This window comes from Nyctibius grandis, chromosome 8, assembly GCF_013368605.1.
Source record: "Nyctibius grandis isolate bNycGra1 chromosome 8, bNycGra1.pri, whole genome shotgun sequence".
In the NCBI taxonomy this organism is placed as follows: Eukaryota; Metazoa; Chordata; class Aves; order Nyctibiiformes; family Nyctibiidae; genus Nyctibius; species Nyctibius grandis.
Genome location: NC_090665.1, coordinates 44447294 through 44464488, shown reverse-complemented (window position 1 = coordinate 44464488; position 17195 = coordinate 44447294). Strand labels below are relative to the sequence as shown.

Here is a 17195-nt window from a genome sequence, read left to right as displayed (position 1 = left end):
AGATTTGCCACTTAAATAGGCAATTAGTTAGCAATTAGTTATGTAAACATAGTAATCATCACCTACACGAACTACATAAAGGTATGTAATCCCTTCAATTCAAATTGAAATATTAAGTTCCTCTTTGAAAAACAGAAGCAGCCTCAGGGTTGTTGAGAATTTTGACATGCTTGTTACAAGCAGAGCTGCTTTTTCTGAAACTACTAAATCCTTTAAAGTGTCTAGGAGAGAGATAAAAATTGTTTCACTTGAACTTTCTTTTTATTCACAGAAAAATGATGAAAATGGGAATTGCTCTGGTGAAGGTATTGAGTTTCCAACAACTAACTTGTATGAACTGGAGAGCAGAGTTTTAACAGATCACTGGTCCATACCCTATAAGCGGGAGGAGTCTCTAGGCAAGTGCCTAATTGCATCCACCTATCTGGCAAGACTGGGTAAGTTCTCTTTCTACACATATAAAGATTATCTGTTCAAAGGGTTTCATAGACAGTATGGTGGGCAATTATGTCTTTGGTATTAATCTTGAGTTGTTTGCTTAGCACCCTGCAGAATGATCACATCTCTGTGAAAGTGGTTAACAGTGAACTATTCTACCCAATGCTGTAAAAAGAATGTCGGTCTCTTTTTTCCTCTAAAGTAATTTGTTTACTTAAGCTTTTTTAAAAAGTGGAGCACATGTTTCTTTATGTTCTGATGATTGTAGGAATTACGTTTTTTCAGGGCTGAATTACTGACTCTTTTTTTCATTGTGCTGGTTATTTTCCATTCGTAAAAGCAAGCTGTCATCTAAATCCACGCTGTACCACGCTTGTATAACTGGTTGTTTTTCCCTAGTGAAATGCTTATACTGCATTAGAACTGAATTTGAGTTTTCTGTATTCAGTACTTTGGCTGGGGTTAAGAGTGTTATGGAGGCATCATGCCCAACAACTGGTATATAATAAGAGTGCAAGACAGCTTTTCCATCATGCCTGATGGCAGACTAAAAGGAAGTTATAATCCCTTGGAAGAATGGAAGTTGTTAGGTGGTTCTGGTTTGCTGCTTTGTTTCTAACCTGTGTTAAAAGGGTATACTTAGATTTGGGGTTGGGTAGAGGCTGTGAAGCATCAAAAATGATCTGAAGTTAGTGTAAGTTTTAAACTTTGAAGGGAGAAATACTTATGGTGCTAATAATGCTTAAAGAAGTTGTAAAAGGTGAAACATTGGGAAACTTATTTCTAAAAGGCAAGTTCTCTTGACTCACACTTTTTTTTTTGTGGCTGAACAAGCATGCTGGTTATGAATGAACAGTAGCACGTTTATTACTGCTGGGTTAGGTTGGTGTTGCGAAAAACTTGCAGCGAGCTCCCTGAGGTAATCTTAAAAAGTTTTGGGTTTTTTTTTTAATGCTTTAAAAAAGCGCTCTCCTTTCTGTAAAGGTCTTTCTGATTCTGATGAGAATTGCAAGAGATTTATGGACAGATGCATGCCTGAAGCATTTAAGAAGGTAAGTAGGTACAGTAGACCAATTCAATGTTTCTTTGCATTGTTCGTGGTGGAAATAGTGAAAATTATGGTAACTAGTGAGTATGTTCTTAGATTGAAATCTTAGTCAGATTATTTTTGTAGATTAAATCATACATAGACGTAGATGAAAATCATACAAAATCCCAGTTGTGCAACTCTGGCCAATTCTGCCACATAGCTTTTCTTTCCCACCCCCCTGCCCCCCCCACCTCTCCTTTTTTTTCTTTCTTAAATGAAGAGCTCTGTAGTAATTAGTGGAGCCTAAAGACAGGTTTAAAGACGTTTGGATACAGCCATTAATGGCAAGTTCAGAATCAGATTTCCTTTAACTCTATTCTTTCTGCTCCTTCTTTGGAGGGTTGCTAAATTCTTTCTTACCTCTTTGCATGATCTGTTTAGAATTTGTCTTTCCCCTCAGTGCTTAATGCCTAATGTGCCTCTCTGGCTGTTTTTCTCTGGGTTATTGTGAGTTTTCTCTACAGGGCTCCCCAAACCAATTTACTTCCCACTATTCTCTCCATTTTGGATACTGCCTAAATTTCTTGCCCAGTTTTTAGACCATATGTATAAAAACATATATACACCTTTTAAAAAGTTACTCACTCCTAATCTTAAAATACTGAGAATGTAAGTATATTTAAGGAAGATAGATAAAAGTTTAAGGGAAAAATTATTTTTCCATTTGGCTGTTAGAGTAATAGCTTTCCATATAATGATTTAAATCACTTGGTATTTTTTGCATATTAAATAAACAGCATAGATTGATCCTCCAGAAGGATAATCTGTAGCAATCTAAGTTCAGAATGTGCTGAATTACAACTTGCTGAAATATTTACAAGAAACTGTCTTGTTTCTTAAAATGATACAAAAAGTAATTGTATTTAAAGTATTAAGCTTTTTAACTGCTTGTGTTCAGACACAGTTAGCAGCAAGTTGCAGATGGAAGCTTAATGTCCTTTATGAACAACCACGTTAGACCAGATTTAAAGAACATGTTTCAGTAGGTGGGAAAGCAGCATTAAATACCTCTCTCTTCATGGTACGTGCTCTTTGTTTTCCAATAGAAACTGCTCAAAAAGTGTGAATTGGTAAATGGTTATTACAGCTGAATCAGTGCAGCTTTGTGGCACGTTTACTTCAAGATTTAATAGTTGTCTTCAATCTGCAAAAAAATTATTTGCATATTAGTTGTTCTTTGCAAAGGTCACAGCCTTTACTAGTACATGGAAATGGAAAACAGTTCCCTTTGCTTTTTATTTTCTGTCATAAACTGTAATTTAAGGTGTTCTTCAACAAAGTTACAAATTTAATTAACTCTTAAGCCATTAGTGCAGGAATAGCATCTGAAATACACAATAGGGAAACATTTGCTCTGAAAACAGTCTGAGGGGTTAATAAACTTCTCCTATTTTGTGATTATGCTCAAACTTCAAAAAATTCCTTTTTTTTTTTTTTTTTTTAAGCTGTTGACATCCAGTGCTGTTCACAAATGGGGAACTGAAATCCATGAAGGAATATACAACATGCTTATGCTGCTAGTGGACCTGGTTGCAGAAAGAGTAAAACAAGATCCTATTCCTGTGGGCCTGCTCGGTGTACTTACAATGGTATTTGACTCTTTGATGCAGTTTCTAATATCTGGGTATTTGGCATTTCATATTTATGCTGCTGCTGCTTTTTCTAACTATGTTAAGTTGATATATATTGTCTTACAATCTGCAGCCATTGCTTGCTGCAGGTTTTTAACATCCAGTATGCAATTCATAAAGGGGTGAGTGCTGTTCAAAACTTTGGAAAACTAGCACGCTCAAAAAAAAAAATGACATCTGCTGTCACTTCACTGTTTATTTTTTAAAACTGGTACTTCGAGTTCATCTTCCCCTTTATACAGATGTCTGGCTCACATGGCTATTGGATATTCTCTATACAGAATGGAAGCTTCAGAATGCTTTATACAGTGAGAACTGAGAGGCAGGAGCAGGGGTCTTCTGTTAAACTTTATCTTTTGCTAGATCTTTAACTGTCAACCAGGAGAATGCTCAACTGAAAAAGACATTATCAAGATAAGATTTGAGCCTGGCATAAGCCATGCTGTTCATTGCCACGGGCTTTTCTTTCAAGGCATTTAACCCCGACAATGAGTATCATTTCAAGAATCGAATGAAGGTATGCCAGAGAAACTGGGCAGAAGTCTTCGGGGAGGGGAACATGCATGCTGTCTCGCCCATATCCACTTTTCAGAAGGTGAGCATGGCCATGCCCTAAAACCTATTTTTAGAGCAGATGCATTTGTTTCAGAAAAGATTGTTTGATTAGTAGGTATTTATAATGCAAGAAAGTTTAAATGTGTCACCAAGAATTACAGCAAATAGATCTTCAGTATATGTTGGTCTGTAGAAATAAATTTGCCCTCTCAAATTGTCCCAGTTCTCTGTTAGAGGCTGGATTTAGAAATCTGTGTACTTCATGTCTAAAGTATCGCAACGATCAGACGGGTAGATCTGTTGTATCTAAGGACTGACAACTGTTTGGCTGTTGAGTGTGAAATGACCAGGATAACTCAAAGTGTACACTTCTAGCAGAGAATTCATGCTTTTCTGACAGCCAAGGATAGGATATCTTCAAGACAGACACGCTGACAAGGAGGCAGTTTTTGAGGTTTGCGCCGTCTTGTCGCAGTTGTTCCAGATGGGTGGGTCTAAAAAAGGAGCCTCGGAGGTGTAGATCTCTCCTTCACGAAACAAGTTTGTGGCCATAGAAAGAAAAATCTACATCTGCTGATTTGGGAAAGGTTCTTTAGTAATGTTCCACACTGCTAATGTGCTATAAATATAGTTGCTTGTGAGTCAGCAGCCACAGTGCGTACTGTTGCCACAGCACGTGGTCAGTGATGTCAAGCAGAGTCCAAAAAAGGATGATGCTAATGAGAACCTCCCAGAGCTCCAGCTACATGCTTAGTAAAGGAGCTGTTACAAACACATTACTGTTTTCTTTGAAATACTAGTGCATGCATTTGGGGTGTGGGTTAATGGGCTGAATGTGTCCGTTCAAATCTCTGTTTCAGAAGACAAATGTTTAGCATTGATTGTTGCAGCTACTAATTTGTTAATATTTAATTGTTTAAGGAACCTCATGGGTGGCTGGTGGATCTGGTAAACAGGGTAGGTATATGTAAACCAAGCAGAATTGTAATTTGTCACTTGAATTCATTGGGCTTCAGAGATAATTTCTTCTTCCTGCCTCCCTCCTGACTTGTTTTTCCACTCTTCACTTTTGTGACAACCACAAAAAAAATAGTTTAAGACTTTAATCCTGCCTACATATAGGGAAGGGGCCTTGCTGAATAAATCTTGTTGAGTTGCTGCCTTCTCCCTTGAGCACCTTTACCCTAACATGATAGCTGTGACTAGAGGGAAGTCGAAAGCTCAGCTTAGGCTGCAGTGCTGTTTCCCAGCCAAACGTGCTAGGCCAGTCAGCTGTTGCTATATGTGGTCTAGCTTTCTTCCCTATATCCATTTTTACCTAGTGTGATGTTTAAACTGGTACCAGGTATAATTGCATTCCCCAGTGTGCCCCTGAATTCCCATGAAAACATAAAGCTTATGTTGAATCTGATGTTCCATGGTAAAGGATACTTGTTGGCATCCCAGGAACTCTCAGTGGAGTATTTTCTATAATAGCTTATTTAAAAGATAAAATACTGTAGTTTACTAACACACTACTGATTTTTTTTATTTCAGTTTGCAGAGTTGGGTGGATTTTCAGCAATTCAGTCCAAACTTAATTCAGAAGATATTGAACTTGGGGTAAGTTCACCTTCTATCACAAGACTTCTCCCTTTCCATTACACACTTCATGTAGAGTCAGTCACGTCCCTTTTAGCAGTGCTTTGGTACCAGAGCAACATTCCCACAGAGCCCTGGAGAAGTGCTGTCAGACTGGAGGTCAAATGAGGTTGTGCATAAGAATCCTGGCTGAAGAGCTTTTGAGACATCACAGAAAAGAGGAAGGGTTAGTGTACCTTTCTGGCTAACATTCAGCCTTCCAGTAAGACATCAATCAGTCTAGTTTCACTGTAAGTTCACAAGTATGTCCCTGGTTTTCTCTTTACTTCAGCTGTAGCTGCATTTAGCTGCAAGTGAATTGACTTCTGTCATTTATTATAGAAATCATTGTTTAAGGAAAAAATTCCTTAGGAAGACAGACACTGTCTAATCCTAAGCAACTTTTCAAGAGCTGTATCTAAAAACTGACTGGTTCAACAGTTCTAAACTATTTTTGGTGACAAACCCTAGCTTGTTTAGCTTTACCTTCCTAACCTATATTTAGGAGACTTCATAGTCTTTTAAGCTTTGAAGAACAAGGAGGCTAAGGGAAAACTATGTCATTTAGAATCTTGTCCCGCAGTATAAAGTCAGTCTACTTTCAGCAAAATTCCATTTGGAGAGAATTCAACTTCTTTTCTTGGGGTATTGATGTTTGCTACCTTATAAAGAGATAGGTTCATATATGAGCATAACAGAAGAATAAGGAAACTCAATTTAAATCCTGACACTGCAATAGAAACTTTTACTTTCTTAATGACTAATAACTGCTTGCTTAGGAAGGAAGTTTGGTCCAGCATCACTTGATTTAGGCCTTTGATTGCAGTGGTGCACACTCAATTTCAGAATTCTTGATCCACTGTGAGAAGAAAACAAATTTGCTATTATTTATTGACAAACAAAAGTCTTTATACTTGATTTCTTGATGATAGATATCACTTGAAAATCATAGAATCATAGAATAGTTTGGGTAGTATAGCTATATAGTTTGGGTATGAAGTAAATAAGAATAAAATCGTGCATTGTAGAGATCTTGACATGTATATGACACATATACAAAAGCTTTCTCCCACTTAATGTGTTGGGGAAGAAGTTTGCCATATGGCTTTAACTTTAAGACTTGCATTCACACTTCTCTTTTCTGTATACAGCAACCAAAATGTGATGTGTCCCTTTCCATCTATTTACTTCTGTGGCTGAAACAGGACTAGACAGAGAAGACTGAACAGAATGATGAGAGGACCAAGATTAGTGAAAACTGGGACAGCATTTTTTAGTTCAAGCAAAAATATATAACACATACTGTATGCCGTAGAGTAAATCTCTTTCCTGAACCATGTGTTGTAAAGGAGTTGCACACCAAAATCAATTTGTAGCAAAAGACTGGAAATTATTGTATGAGATGAATAATATTTATTCACCTTCATTTGCCTTTTAAGGTGTAGATCACTAGCTCTGAAAAGATCTCTCATATGTGCACCTAAATGCTTGCTGTATTTCTTTCAGGCAATCTCTGCATTAGTTCAACCATTTGGAGTTTGTGCAGAATATCTTAACTCTTCTGTAGTACAGGTAAAATGCCTTTGTTAGTTCTTTTCAGCAAACAGTAAAGCCTTGAAACATCATTGTAGTAGTTTGCTCAAATTTAGATGGCGCTCTCTGTGTTAAAGTAGATCTTGGGCAGTATGATAGCAGACAGACAGCTACATGAGAACATGTAGGAATTTGGAAAACCAGAGGACTGAAAGTTAGTTTACAGCTGTGTTGGTGTGAAACTGGTGACTAATTCAAAACCCTTCAAAACTCCCTTTGCGTAAAGTACAGGAATCGTTTTGATCATCCTGAGGGTGATGGATAGAGGGCTCAGGCAATGTTCAGATTTATTTTCTAAGCACAGTGATCTTTAGTCACTTATCTACATCTGCAACAGTGAAAAGCTTTGCACTGCCATTAGTAAACTTCATCAGTGTAAAGCGTGTGGGAAAAGAATCTAGCTGGATGGATGGATTTTGTTTTAAATTTAACTTTCTGACTGAGATCAAACACATGGAAATGAGAGTTTACACGGGAAAAAACTGTGGTACAGGAAAAAAAAATTCACCATGATATATTTGTGCATGCAGATATACCCCAGGCTTCACACCTGCACTCACTAACAAAAACTATCGATTCAATAAGTGAGTGAAAGTCTTTATTTGAAGAGGAAGTAATTTAGAAGCCACTGGGAGTCAGGCAGGCATATGGATCTAATAACTGATGCATTTTGAAAGATCTGTTTCTTCCTTTTTTTTTTTTTTTTAACCTGTATTATGGTGGTCTGAAATGGCTTCGTACTCTAATTGCTTTGTTTTCTGGACGCACCTAGCAGGCTAGTTTTATGTATGTTGTAGGTGTGCTTTATGTCTGAGATAATTGTGGGCTTTCAGCTACGTGTTTCACTTTACTGCAGCCAGATCTTCTGAGTAATGTAATTAATGTCAGGAAACACAAAATGATTGTCATGCCTTTTCTCATGTTCTTTAGCCCATGCTGGATCCAATCATTCATAAAATGATTAAGTATGTACAGAATGTAGAAGAGAAGGACTTGAAAGACAAGGTAATGTTTTATATATTAAATATTTAGGAAGAACTTACTGTGTGTCTTGGAAATGCTGGCAGCATAGACTAGAACAATAGCTTTATTTTCACTGGCAAAAATACAGCCTGTTCTGAATTCTGACTGAATGACATAGAACAAAATACATTTATCCAATTCCATTCAGTACTCTTTTCAGTAGGTATCTGATGTCATGACCCTTTTTAAAATGTTTTGCTGCTGTTGCTATCAACTATGGTTTTGTTTGTCCCCTTCTGAAGCATACGGGATGCTCATGTCTCTAACTGACTTGAAGATGCTTACTGTCTTGCAATCTGTTAAATTCTACAACTTGTGTGCATACGACTGTTGCATTAGCTGTTTGCTTCTGAGAATTTGGTAACTGTTGATAAAATGTCCATGTAACTTGTGACTACTTCCTGTATTACCCTGAATTTGGCATTCAGTTCTATTAAATTTTTGAGTGTTGACTTTTTCCTTAGACTTAAATTGTTAATTGTAAACTGGAAAGTATGCATAGGTTGTGTAACTACAGAGGAGCAATTTAGTGTACCAAATCTGTAGCAGGAGAGTCCACTTTAACCAAAGGTTTTGTTGTCTTAGAATTTGTAGTGTATAAGTAATACTTTCAGATGTATGTGGTACTGCATTTCATAGACTAAACAGTCTGTATTGGATCACTAAACCTACTTTTTGTGAATCCTTGAAGTCTGAAAAAGAATAGCAAAAATAGCAATGCTTCTAATTGTCCTTTTTTGTTTGTTTTAAACAGAGACTAGTCAGTATCCCTGAGCTCTTGTCTGGTATCAAACTGCTGTGTATGCGCTTCCAACCTGATTTGGTAACTGCAGTAGATGACTTACGGCTGGACATTCTGTTGCGCATGTTAAAATCTCCCCACTTCAGTGCAAAAATGAATTCCCTCAAAGAAGTAGGTTTGCTTTTTGTGTGTACATGTGTGTAGGTGGGACGGGTTGTTAGTAAGTCATTGAAACCACAACCTTAAAAAGGAGATGGTGCAATATTTCGTGACAAATTATGTTGCCTGAGCAAAAGCTTAGTTCATAATAAATACCAAAACAAGTTAATATGGCAAGAGTTGTTTGTAATATTAGTAGCCACTGCGAGGACTGTGGCCTCCTGATTAGAAAACAACTAGACATAGTTTGAATCTTTTCTAAGAACTGCAGTTTCAGATTGATTTATACGCAATGGTCGGTGCTATTCATTGAGGATTCTCTCTGAGATAACCCTGATGATTCAGAGCATCCTATGGGATATCCCTTGTCTCTCCTCTTGTCTTTGAGAGAAAAGGGGAAAAAAACCTCGTGGGACTTAATCCTAGATTGGTCTCTCAGTCCAGGTATATCAGATCATTGCACTATGTAATTTTATTTTTTTATTATGGTTGTATGTGGACACTGTAGTAGCACCAAGGAGCTGGAGCTTATGGACTAGAGCTCTTTGTGCTAGAATCTTATATCTAAGTAGACGAAGAAAAGAGTTTTATTTTTCGTGGGCGTTGTGGTTTAAGTGTAGAGTTGTTCATTCATCTCTTCCTTCCAGAACTTCTACAATTTAAGTGTCCCAAAAAAGGCATTTTTTTAGTATGCAGATGTTGTAAGGTGTTTTAAAGTCCCTCTTTTGTGCTTTTTGCTTCTTTATTTATGGGGAAATTGAGAAGTTAAACCTCATTGCCGTTTGATTCTTAATCGTAAATGCTCTGTATCCTTGGTGAAGTTATAAAGTGCAGCTTTTGAAGGCTTTAGCAGAAATGTACTCTTTCTCCCTAGAGTGAGGAGCCCGTATCGGTTCTGTATTGGGTAAAAAATAGGACACTGATTTGAGTGTAACAAGCAGAAGCCTGAGATAACCTACTTGTGGTGTATCTGTAGAAATATACCTGGCAGCACAGGCCAGCTTTTCTGTGTCACACGGAATAAGAATCTACTGCATCAGAGACTGATGGCAAGGAGGTGTTTCTGGTTAGGAATTGTCTTTAAACAGCTTATTAAAAAATCAAAAACAAACAAAACAAAACAAAACCCCCACAAAACAAACAAACAAACCTAACAACCGAGGAAAAAAAAACCAAAACCAACCAACCAAAAAAAAAACCACAAACACCTCCTGTGCTCAAAGTATTTTGGGATTTCGCTTAAGCTTCACAGTAAGCCTTTTGAATAGATTTCATTGTGTGCATGTATAACGCACGTGGGAGTTATTGTTAGAATCTCACATTTTACAATTTCTAGGTAACGAAATTAATAGAAGACAGCACTGTATCCAAGTCAGTGAAGAATGCAATAGATACAGACAGGTTACTAAATTGGCTAGTAGAAAATTCTGTCCTGTCGATTGCTCTAGAAGGTAAGCACTTTCACAAAGACTTTTGGCATGTGCTTTGAATGTCTTAAATTTTAAAATTTTGTCTGTCCCTTTTAATGCGTTTTAATGGAACACTATTAACAAAGGAGTTCAAGGTTTTTGTCATCTTCGAAATAGAGTAAGGAAAACCCTGCAAATTCTGCTACTATCATCCAGTCCTCTGTTTGACATGTATGTGGATATCTTCTGCTCTGCCTGGGGTTTTTACTCTCAGTTTGTCTTTGTATATTGTTATCACCTAGAAAAGAGAGAAAAAAAGGTTTTTGGGTTTTTTTCCAAGTAGTAAGGGCCTGTAGGTGTGAACTGCTATCAGATGTATGAAGTAAAATAAAATAAAAATGGAAGAAGCCTTTTCTTTGAACTGATAGATTTGTCTGTACCAGTAAAGAAAGAATTTTCAAATGAAGTTAACTTTGTTATTCTCTCTTTTAAAATAATTTGTTTATTCTTATGCAGTTAATGTATCTAATACTGTTTTAAATATATTAATTTAGTTGCCTTTGTTTCATAGGTAATATAGACCAAGCGCAATACTGTGATCGTATAAAGGGAATTATTGAACTGCTGGGCAGTAAATTATCTTTAGACGAGCTCACTAAAATCTGGAGAATTCAGGTAAGCACCAAAACTAGGCAGGTGCTCTTAGACTGTCTTACAAAAGCAGACATTCTAGTGGTGGGATTTTTTGGTTTATAGTATAGGCATCTCTTTATTGCAAAGTGGAGGTGTTGAGATTTTGACAGCGTAATTAATGCAAAGGCTTTCTTCTACTTCTTCCTTTACCATTTTCTGGCAATTTCTTGTAACACAGCTGTTAAATCTTATGATGAAGTTCAGTTCTTTGCAACAAGTATTAAGGGGCTGCAAAAATATTTGACTTGGAATAAGAGGTTGTCAGCCTGAAATAGGTGATAGAGTGTTTGCCTAGACCAAAGACCATCCCTAAGGGTATTAATTTCGTGGCTGGAGGTATAAATTTCAGCGCAGCTCATAGTGTGACTAAAGAGAGTGGGCTCGAACTGTATAAATTCCCATTTAACTTCCTGTACATACATATAATTGACTGACAAGTCATCTTTTCACATTCACGTTATGTATATTCAACTTAGTTCTGCACAGGAAGGGTGGTTTGACTGCTTAATGCAAATGACACGTGGAAATTTTGACCAGAAACGTAATCTTCCACTGCAGGAAATGGTTTTCTTCTCTGTCCAAATGAAGTTTTAGACTAAACTCAGTGGATGCTGTCAGACCTGCAGTATGTGCGGTCATGGGAGCATGTCTTGCATGCTTGGTAAAGCTGAAGTATGATTCTAGCTTGCGCACTTTTGTTCTTTCATAAAAGGCAATACTTCCTCCCCACTTCTGGCTGTTACCATGGTGCTCCCATCAGTGTGGGAGGAGGTTTTGTATTGCTCACTTTTGAGTAAAGCCTTAAAGAGTGTCAGGGATGGAGCACCCCACACATGAATTTAACCAAGCAATAAAAATGGTGATGTCTGTATTTCTGGCACCGCACCTTCCAATGATATGTGCCATTGCAGTATCTTGAAGCTGCTGTAATAATGGCAGACTAACTTGTTCTTTTCTGCTTTAGAATTACTTCCAAAGACCTCTCTGCCAGTGATATGAGGAGCAGAGACAGTTATTCTTACCTTTTGTGTTTCTAACATGTCAAAAGCTGTTACTCTTTCTCGTTAGTATAAATAGTAGGATAATGCTTACATGAAGATTTTTCTCTGTCTCATTTGGGATAAAGACCTACCTTCATGTGTGTTCCTTCCTCCTTTCAGTCTGGACAATCCTCCACTGTGATTGAAAACATACATACCATTATTGCTGCAGCTGCTGTGAAGTTTAGCTCTGATCAGCTCAATCATTTATTTGTCCTAATCCAAAAGGTAAGTTTTCACACGAATTTACGTTCCTTAGGAAGAGAATTGATGAGAGATACTTGTGCATCCAGCCTACCAAAAGACAAATGCCTTGAATACATTTACATTTTCTATATAAAAATATAAATATAAGATTTGCTGTGAAATAACACTTCAATACTGATTTTTTTGTTAACCCAAAAGCCTGATCTGCTACTGGTACTGCTAATTGACTTAGATTTTAAGTACATTATATAGGCAGTGCTAAGGTACTGTAAAAGTGGGATTTTATTATTATTATTTAATCTCTTCTAGTTTATATTTGAAAAAGAGTTGGGCAAATTAGTACTGTAACTCCCAGTAACAAAAATAAGGAAATATACATGGTGGAAACATACCTGTTTGTATTTTGATTTTCCTGCAGTAAAACCATTGTAAATTGTATTTTTGTGTACACTTGAGAGTTAAGAGACTGACAGTGCTTGCTGCTGTAATAGTGAACGTTATTTCTTTGCCACACAGAGCTGGGAGACAGAGAGTGATAGAGTGCGACAGAAGCTGTTGAGCCTGATAGGGCGCATTGGTCGAGAAGCACGGGTGGAGACAACCACTGGAAAGGCATGTGAATGTGAAATAAAATGCCTGTCTTGTTTTGTTTTTTTTTTTTCTTTATTCAACATAGTGTTGCTAGTCTCTGTACTTCCTAGGTCCTGACTAATCCTGCATTTCTTCCTCTAGGTTCTGGAGGTACTTTGGGAGCTGGCTCATCTTCCAACATTACCATGTAGTCTTATTCAGCAGGCCTTGGAGGAACATCTGACAATCCTCAGTGATGCCTATGCAGTGAAAGAGGCAATCAAGAGAAGCTACATCATCAAATGCATAGAGGATATTAAGAGGGTTGGTTTATTATTTTATCTTTTCCAAAATGAAATGTTATCTATCCTTGATGTTGCCCTTTCTTTTAAGATGCACAAATTGCGTGTCCCATCTGTAAGTTCTTACCTTGGGGTGTCCACGAGAGGGGTAGGCTTTGTGTGAGCCAGTCTGTTGACCTTGAGACTCATAGTAAGTCTCTTGCCTTTGTTTTAAGCAAATTTTCAGCACAAGGAGTGATCAGTTTATGGGAAACTACCAGGATGGACCCAAGGTTAGAATTTGCAAATGGAACCACAGTAAAGGTATGTCAGTATTTTAACTGTCCCTTTCATGTGAAAACCTAGATTAGTTTTCTTTGAGTTAAGCATGTGTTCTGGCATGGCTATTCAGTCTCAAAATGCAAATCTATATTTAAATCATAGTAGTTTTGTATTTTAATAAAATACTTCAACTCTTTTCATCTAACATAAGGAAGCCACTCCTGCAGCTGCCTGTGCTAAGATGTTTCCTGGCAGCAGCAGAGATGTGCATGGCTTAAAAGACTGCATATACTCTATCCTGCACTGTTCACATAGCAGGCAGTTTTTCCTGAGGTCTGCAGGAATGCTCCTGTCGTCTTTTTTTCAGTGTGAAGTATACGTGTAAATAAAGGAAAAGGCTTTTACTTTTTTCATTCATTTATTTCATGGTAAATTAAGTTTGGTCTGTGCAGCATCTGTAGAGGATTTTAGTTGTTTAGGAGGCGTAGTATGTTTCTTCTTGATATTGATCACAATTTTGTGTGTGTGTGTGTTTATGAATACGGTTTTCAAACTTTGAGTTCTCAATCTCTGTAAAACTTGCAGTCTCTTCTTTAGGATCTTCTCTTGTCCTTTCCTGTTCTTACCTTCTTTTTTATTGCATTCTGGCAAAAGCCTTATCAGAGGTGCTGCAGTAGGGAACACGAAAGGAAAGCTGTCATTGTAGGCTGGAGGGGATTGGGGTAACCATGCAATAAGTGTTTAAAAATACATCATTTTCTTATTTTCCTTCACTAGGGAAAATGAAGACATAAACTGGGAGGGAATGTAATATTAAGACAGCATTCTCAAATACATGAGGGAGTCTTCAGTGGACAGTTCTCTGTTATGGGCAGGTTACTTTAATACTTTAACCATTGTAGGTGGTATTGGTTGTTGTCAGTATTTAAACCAGACATCACTTCTCTGAACAAGCAACCTCAGTACTGGTTTGTGTGGTCAAACTTTACAGAAAATGAAGCCTCCCAGAAAAGTGATGAGCAGTTCTAACAATGAGGTAGGAGGGTTATTCTTTGTAGGATCTCTTTCAAAATGCAGCTTAAGTATCCTTTGCTTCCTATCAGAGGGCTCCTTGCAGCACCAATCAGAAATTTCCTCTCATCTCTTAACCCTAAGTAGTATTTCAGGTTCTTTCTTCTGTTATACTTGCTTTAGCAATAAGTAACATGATTTGACTGGATTTGCTCTTTTATGCCCTAACAGGCCTGCTTCATCCCCCATAATTGACGAAGGTGGTGGTTATCATCTTTCCCTGGTGCAACAGAGTTCTTTTTGTCTACTTAATTTGCATGTTCTCTAGCAAGGAGGTGGTACTTCGGGCTTAATAATGAGGATAGCAAAATGGCATATGTGTGTGTCAAAGGACTACTTCTAGAAAGTGAAGAAGGGCACCTTGAGTGTGTTTGGAAAGGGACTAGGAACAAGTAACTGTTAGACCTAGTAGCTGTTGTTTTGAAACAGCGGCATTAATAGAAATTGTTAGGCTTCTAGGAGTCTAAGAGGGAAGTTAATCTGTTGTTGAGCATGTACACATGTGTAATTGTTTTTACCTTTCCTACTATTAGTCATCCCAGCACAATAATCCTCAATTTGTGTGGGTGGTGCCAGCATTACGTCAGCTCCATGAAATCACACGTTCATTTATTAAGCAAACTTACCAAAAACAAGATAAGGTAAGAATATATGCTGAGATGATTTTTGAAGCCCTTGTTATGTCTGTGTGGCCCTGCTTCTATAGAAAGTGGAAGTTTGAGTTTAGAAGTGAGGGGAGGGGGGACCAAACCAAAAAACACTTTGACAAGTACAGTTTAGTGATGTAGCATAAACAAAATGTTCAAGTAGAGATGCTGTGTTGTGTGCCGTTAGTTTGTGTGCACGTGTACGTATATGTATAAGTCTGTTTTCTGTGTCAGGACTGATTTATTTTATTCTCAGCTTTTTGTAGAATAATTAACAAGCATGTCTCTGTTAAGAAATGAACAATGGCTAATGTTTAGACCAGCTGCTTTGTAATTGAATTGACATTGACTCTTGGAAAACAGTCTAAAATACCAGCAAGTCACATGTGTTATACAGTGGCTGAGTGGAGGTGTAGGACTTTGTTTGCAATCTGCAGCACGTGTATTTTGGCACATGCTGAAAACACTAATGTCAGGGGGCTTTGGATGCTTGGAAGGGATACAGCTGACTCTGGTGAGGGGGGAGCATTACTCCTTCCGATAAGAGACAGGTCTGTAGAAGAGCAGACTGCTGTGTGCACGTGCCTGTTTATGTATTTTCTTAAAAACCTCTTTTCTCAATGTGTTGTGGGTTTGTTGTTTTTTTCTTTTTCCAAGAGCATTATTCAAGATTTAAAGAAAAACTTTGAAATAGTGAAGTTGGTGACAGGAAGCTTAATATCATGCCACCGTTTGGCTGCATCTGTGGCAGGTCCAGGAGGGCTTGTTGGAGCAACGTTAGTGGATGGCCGATACACTTACCGGGAGGTACTGGACCCTGAATTTCTTACTGCCTTAGGTTTCTGAAAACATGATGTAGTGTATCACTGACCAAGTTGCGTAAGATTAGGTGATGTTCCACTTTTGGAATTCGCTAGTGTGTATGTTCTCTCTGGTGAATAATTACACTAGTCTTTATTTATAGTTCTGACACTTACCTATTAGGGTTTGTTGTAGCCTTGTTGTTACATTATAGAGCAAGGGTGGGCAAACATCTCAATCTACAAGTTTCTTAGTAAATTCTTTAACTGGTCAAGAGCTAGATCTTCTCACCCCAGGAGCTCCTGTCTCCAGGCTTGTGCAGCTTCCAGCTTCTCCACCAGCTTCAGTTCAACTACCCTTGTAGAGACTATACCTTTTAATTTGGTGTTAAGCTCTTGAAACCTGAAACAGATTTGCTAGTTAGGACATGGAAGCCACACACACAGATAGCTTGTAACAGTTTGTTGCTAAGGTTTTGATAATTATTTTTTCTAGTTTCGACATAGTGACAACTATCAAATAAATCAGTATCAGGAAAGTAATAGCAAATCCAAGGGGACTTCAGTGTTCCTTTTTTAGAAAGGTAATCAAAAAGAAGTAATGCTAAAAATTGTGTAAAATAGAAATAAATCTCACTGTAGCAACAATTTCTGTTTTCCATGTTTTGCAAAGTGTACTGTTATTTGACAACTAAGTTTGCAAAAATAAAAAGAATGCTCAGAGTTCTTGTTTCAGAGAGCAAAGTCTTAAGCTTGAGTTTTTGTTTCCTCTTTTGCAGTATTTGGAGGCACATCTAAAATTTTTGGCATTTTTTCTGCAAGAAGCCACCCTTTATTTGGGCTGGAACCGTGCCAGGGAGATCTGGGAATGCCTTGTTACTGGCCAGGATGTTTGTGAGTTAGATCGAGAGGTAAGAAAAACTTGAAAAGTTGGTGTCTGTGGTTTCAGAGTGAATCTTAATGGATCATGAAGAGCACCTGGATTTGTTGAGACATGTGAAACATAAGTAGCAAACACAAACTAATACTGCATTTATATGCTTCGTGTAAGCTAATGGAGCCACTGTTACATGTTCACTTATGACTAGGATGCTCTTTTAGCGTTAAATTTGACTGAAGGAGGAACATTGGCCAGGAGATTAGTTGCAGGTTTATGGGTGCTGTTTTGAAAAAGAAATACATGCAAGTTTGCAGAGTCATAAAAGAGACATTCAGCATTATTTGGATGAAATATGACTATGAAGATGAAGAACCCTAATGCTATGATGCAGCCTGTATGATATGAGAGGTTACTGGGAAATTAGATTTTGAACCTCTTGCTGTAGATAAAACTTCTGTAAGATA

General features: G+C 37.6%; 1 protein-coding gene across 1 annotated transcript in view; it reads left to right on the top strand.

Moving 5' to 3' along the window:
- The window catches only part of USP24 (ubiquitin specific peptidase 24), a 65207-nt gene that overhangs the window by 12546 nt on the left and 35466 nt on the right, over nucleotides 1–17195 (top strand). Inside the window, exons 2-18 of the mRNA XM_068405772.1 lie at nucleotides 272–437; nucleotides 1423–1490; nucleotides 2974–3117; nucleotides 3632–3754; nucleotides 4636–4671; nucleotides 5251–5316; nucleotides 6841–6906; nucleotides 7858–7932; nucleotides 8705–8863; nucleotides 10188–10302; nucleotides 10832–10935; nucleotides 12114–12221; nucleotides 12717–12812; nucleotides 12933–13094; nucleotides 14938–15045; nucleotides 15709–15858; nucleotides 16631–16762. Coding sequence (XP_068261873.1) covers nucleotides 272–437; nucleotides 1423–1490; nucleotides 2974–3117; nucleotides 3632–3754; nucleotides 4636–4671; nucleotides 5251–5316; nucleotides 6841–6906; nucleotides 7858–7932; nucleotides 8705–8863; nucleotides 10188–10302; nucleotides 10832–10935; nucleotides 12114–12221; nucleotides 12717–12812; nucleotides 12933–13094; nucleotides 14938–15045; nucleotides 15709–15858; nucleotides 16631–16762 — 1878 coding nt within the window. The remainder of the gene's footprint in view (nucleotides 1–271; nucleotides 438–1422; nucleotides 1491–2973; nucleotides 3118–3631; nucleotides 3755–4635; nucleotides 4672–5250; nucleotides 5317–6840; nucleotides 6907–7857; nucleotides 7933–8704; nucleotides 8864–10187; nucleotides 10303–10831; nucleotides 10936–12113; nucleotides 12222–12716; nucleotides 12813–12932; nucleotides 13095–14937; nucleotides 15046–15708; nucleotides 15859–16630; nucleotides 16763–17195) is intronic.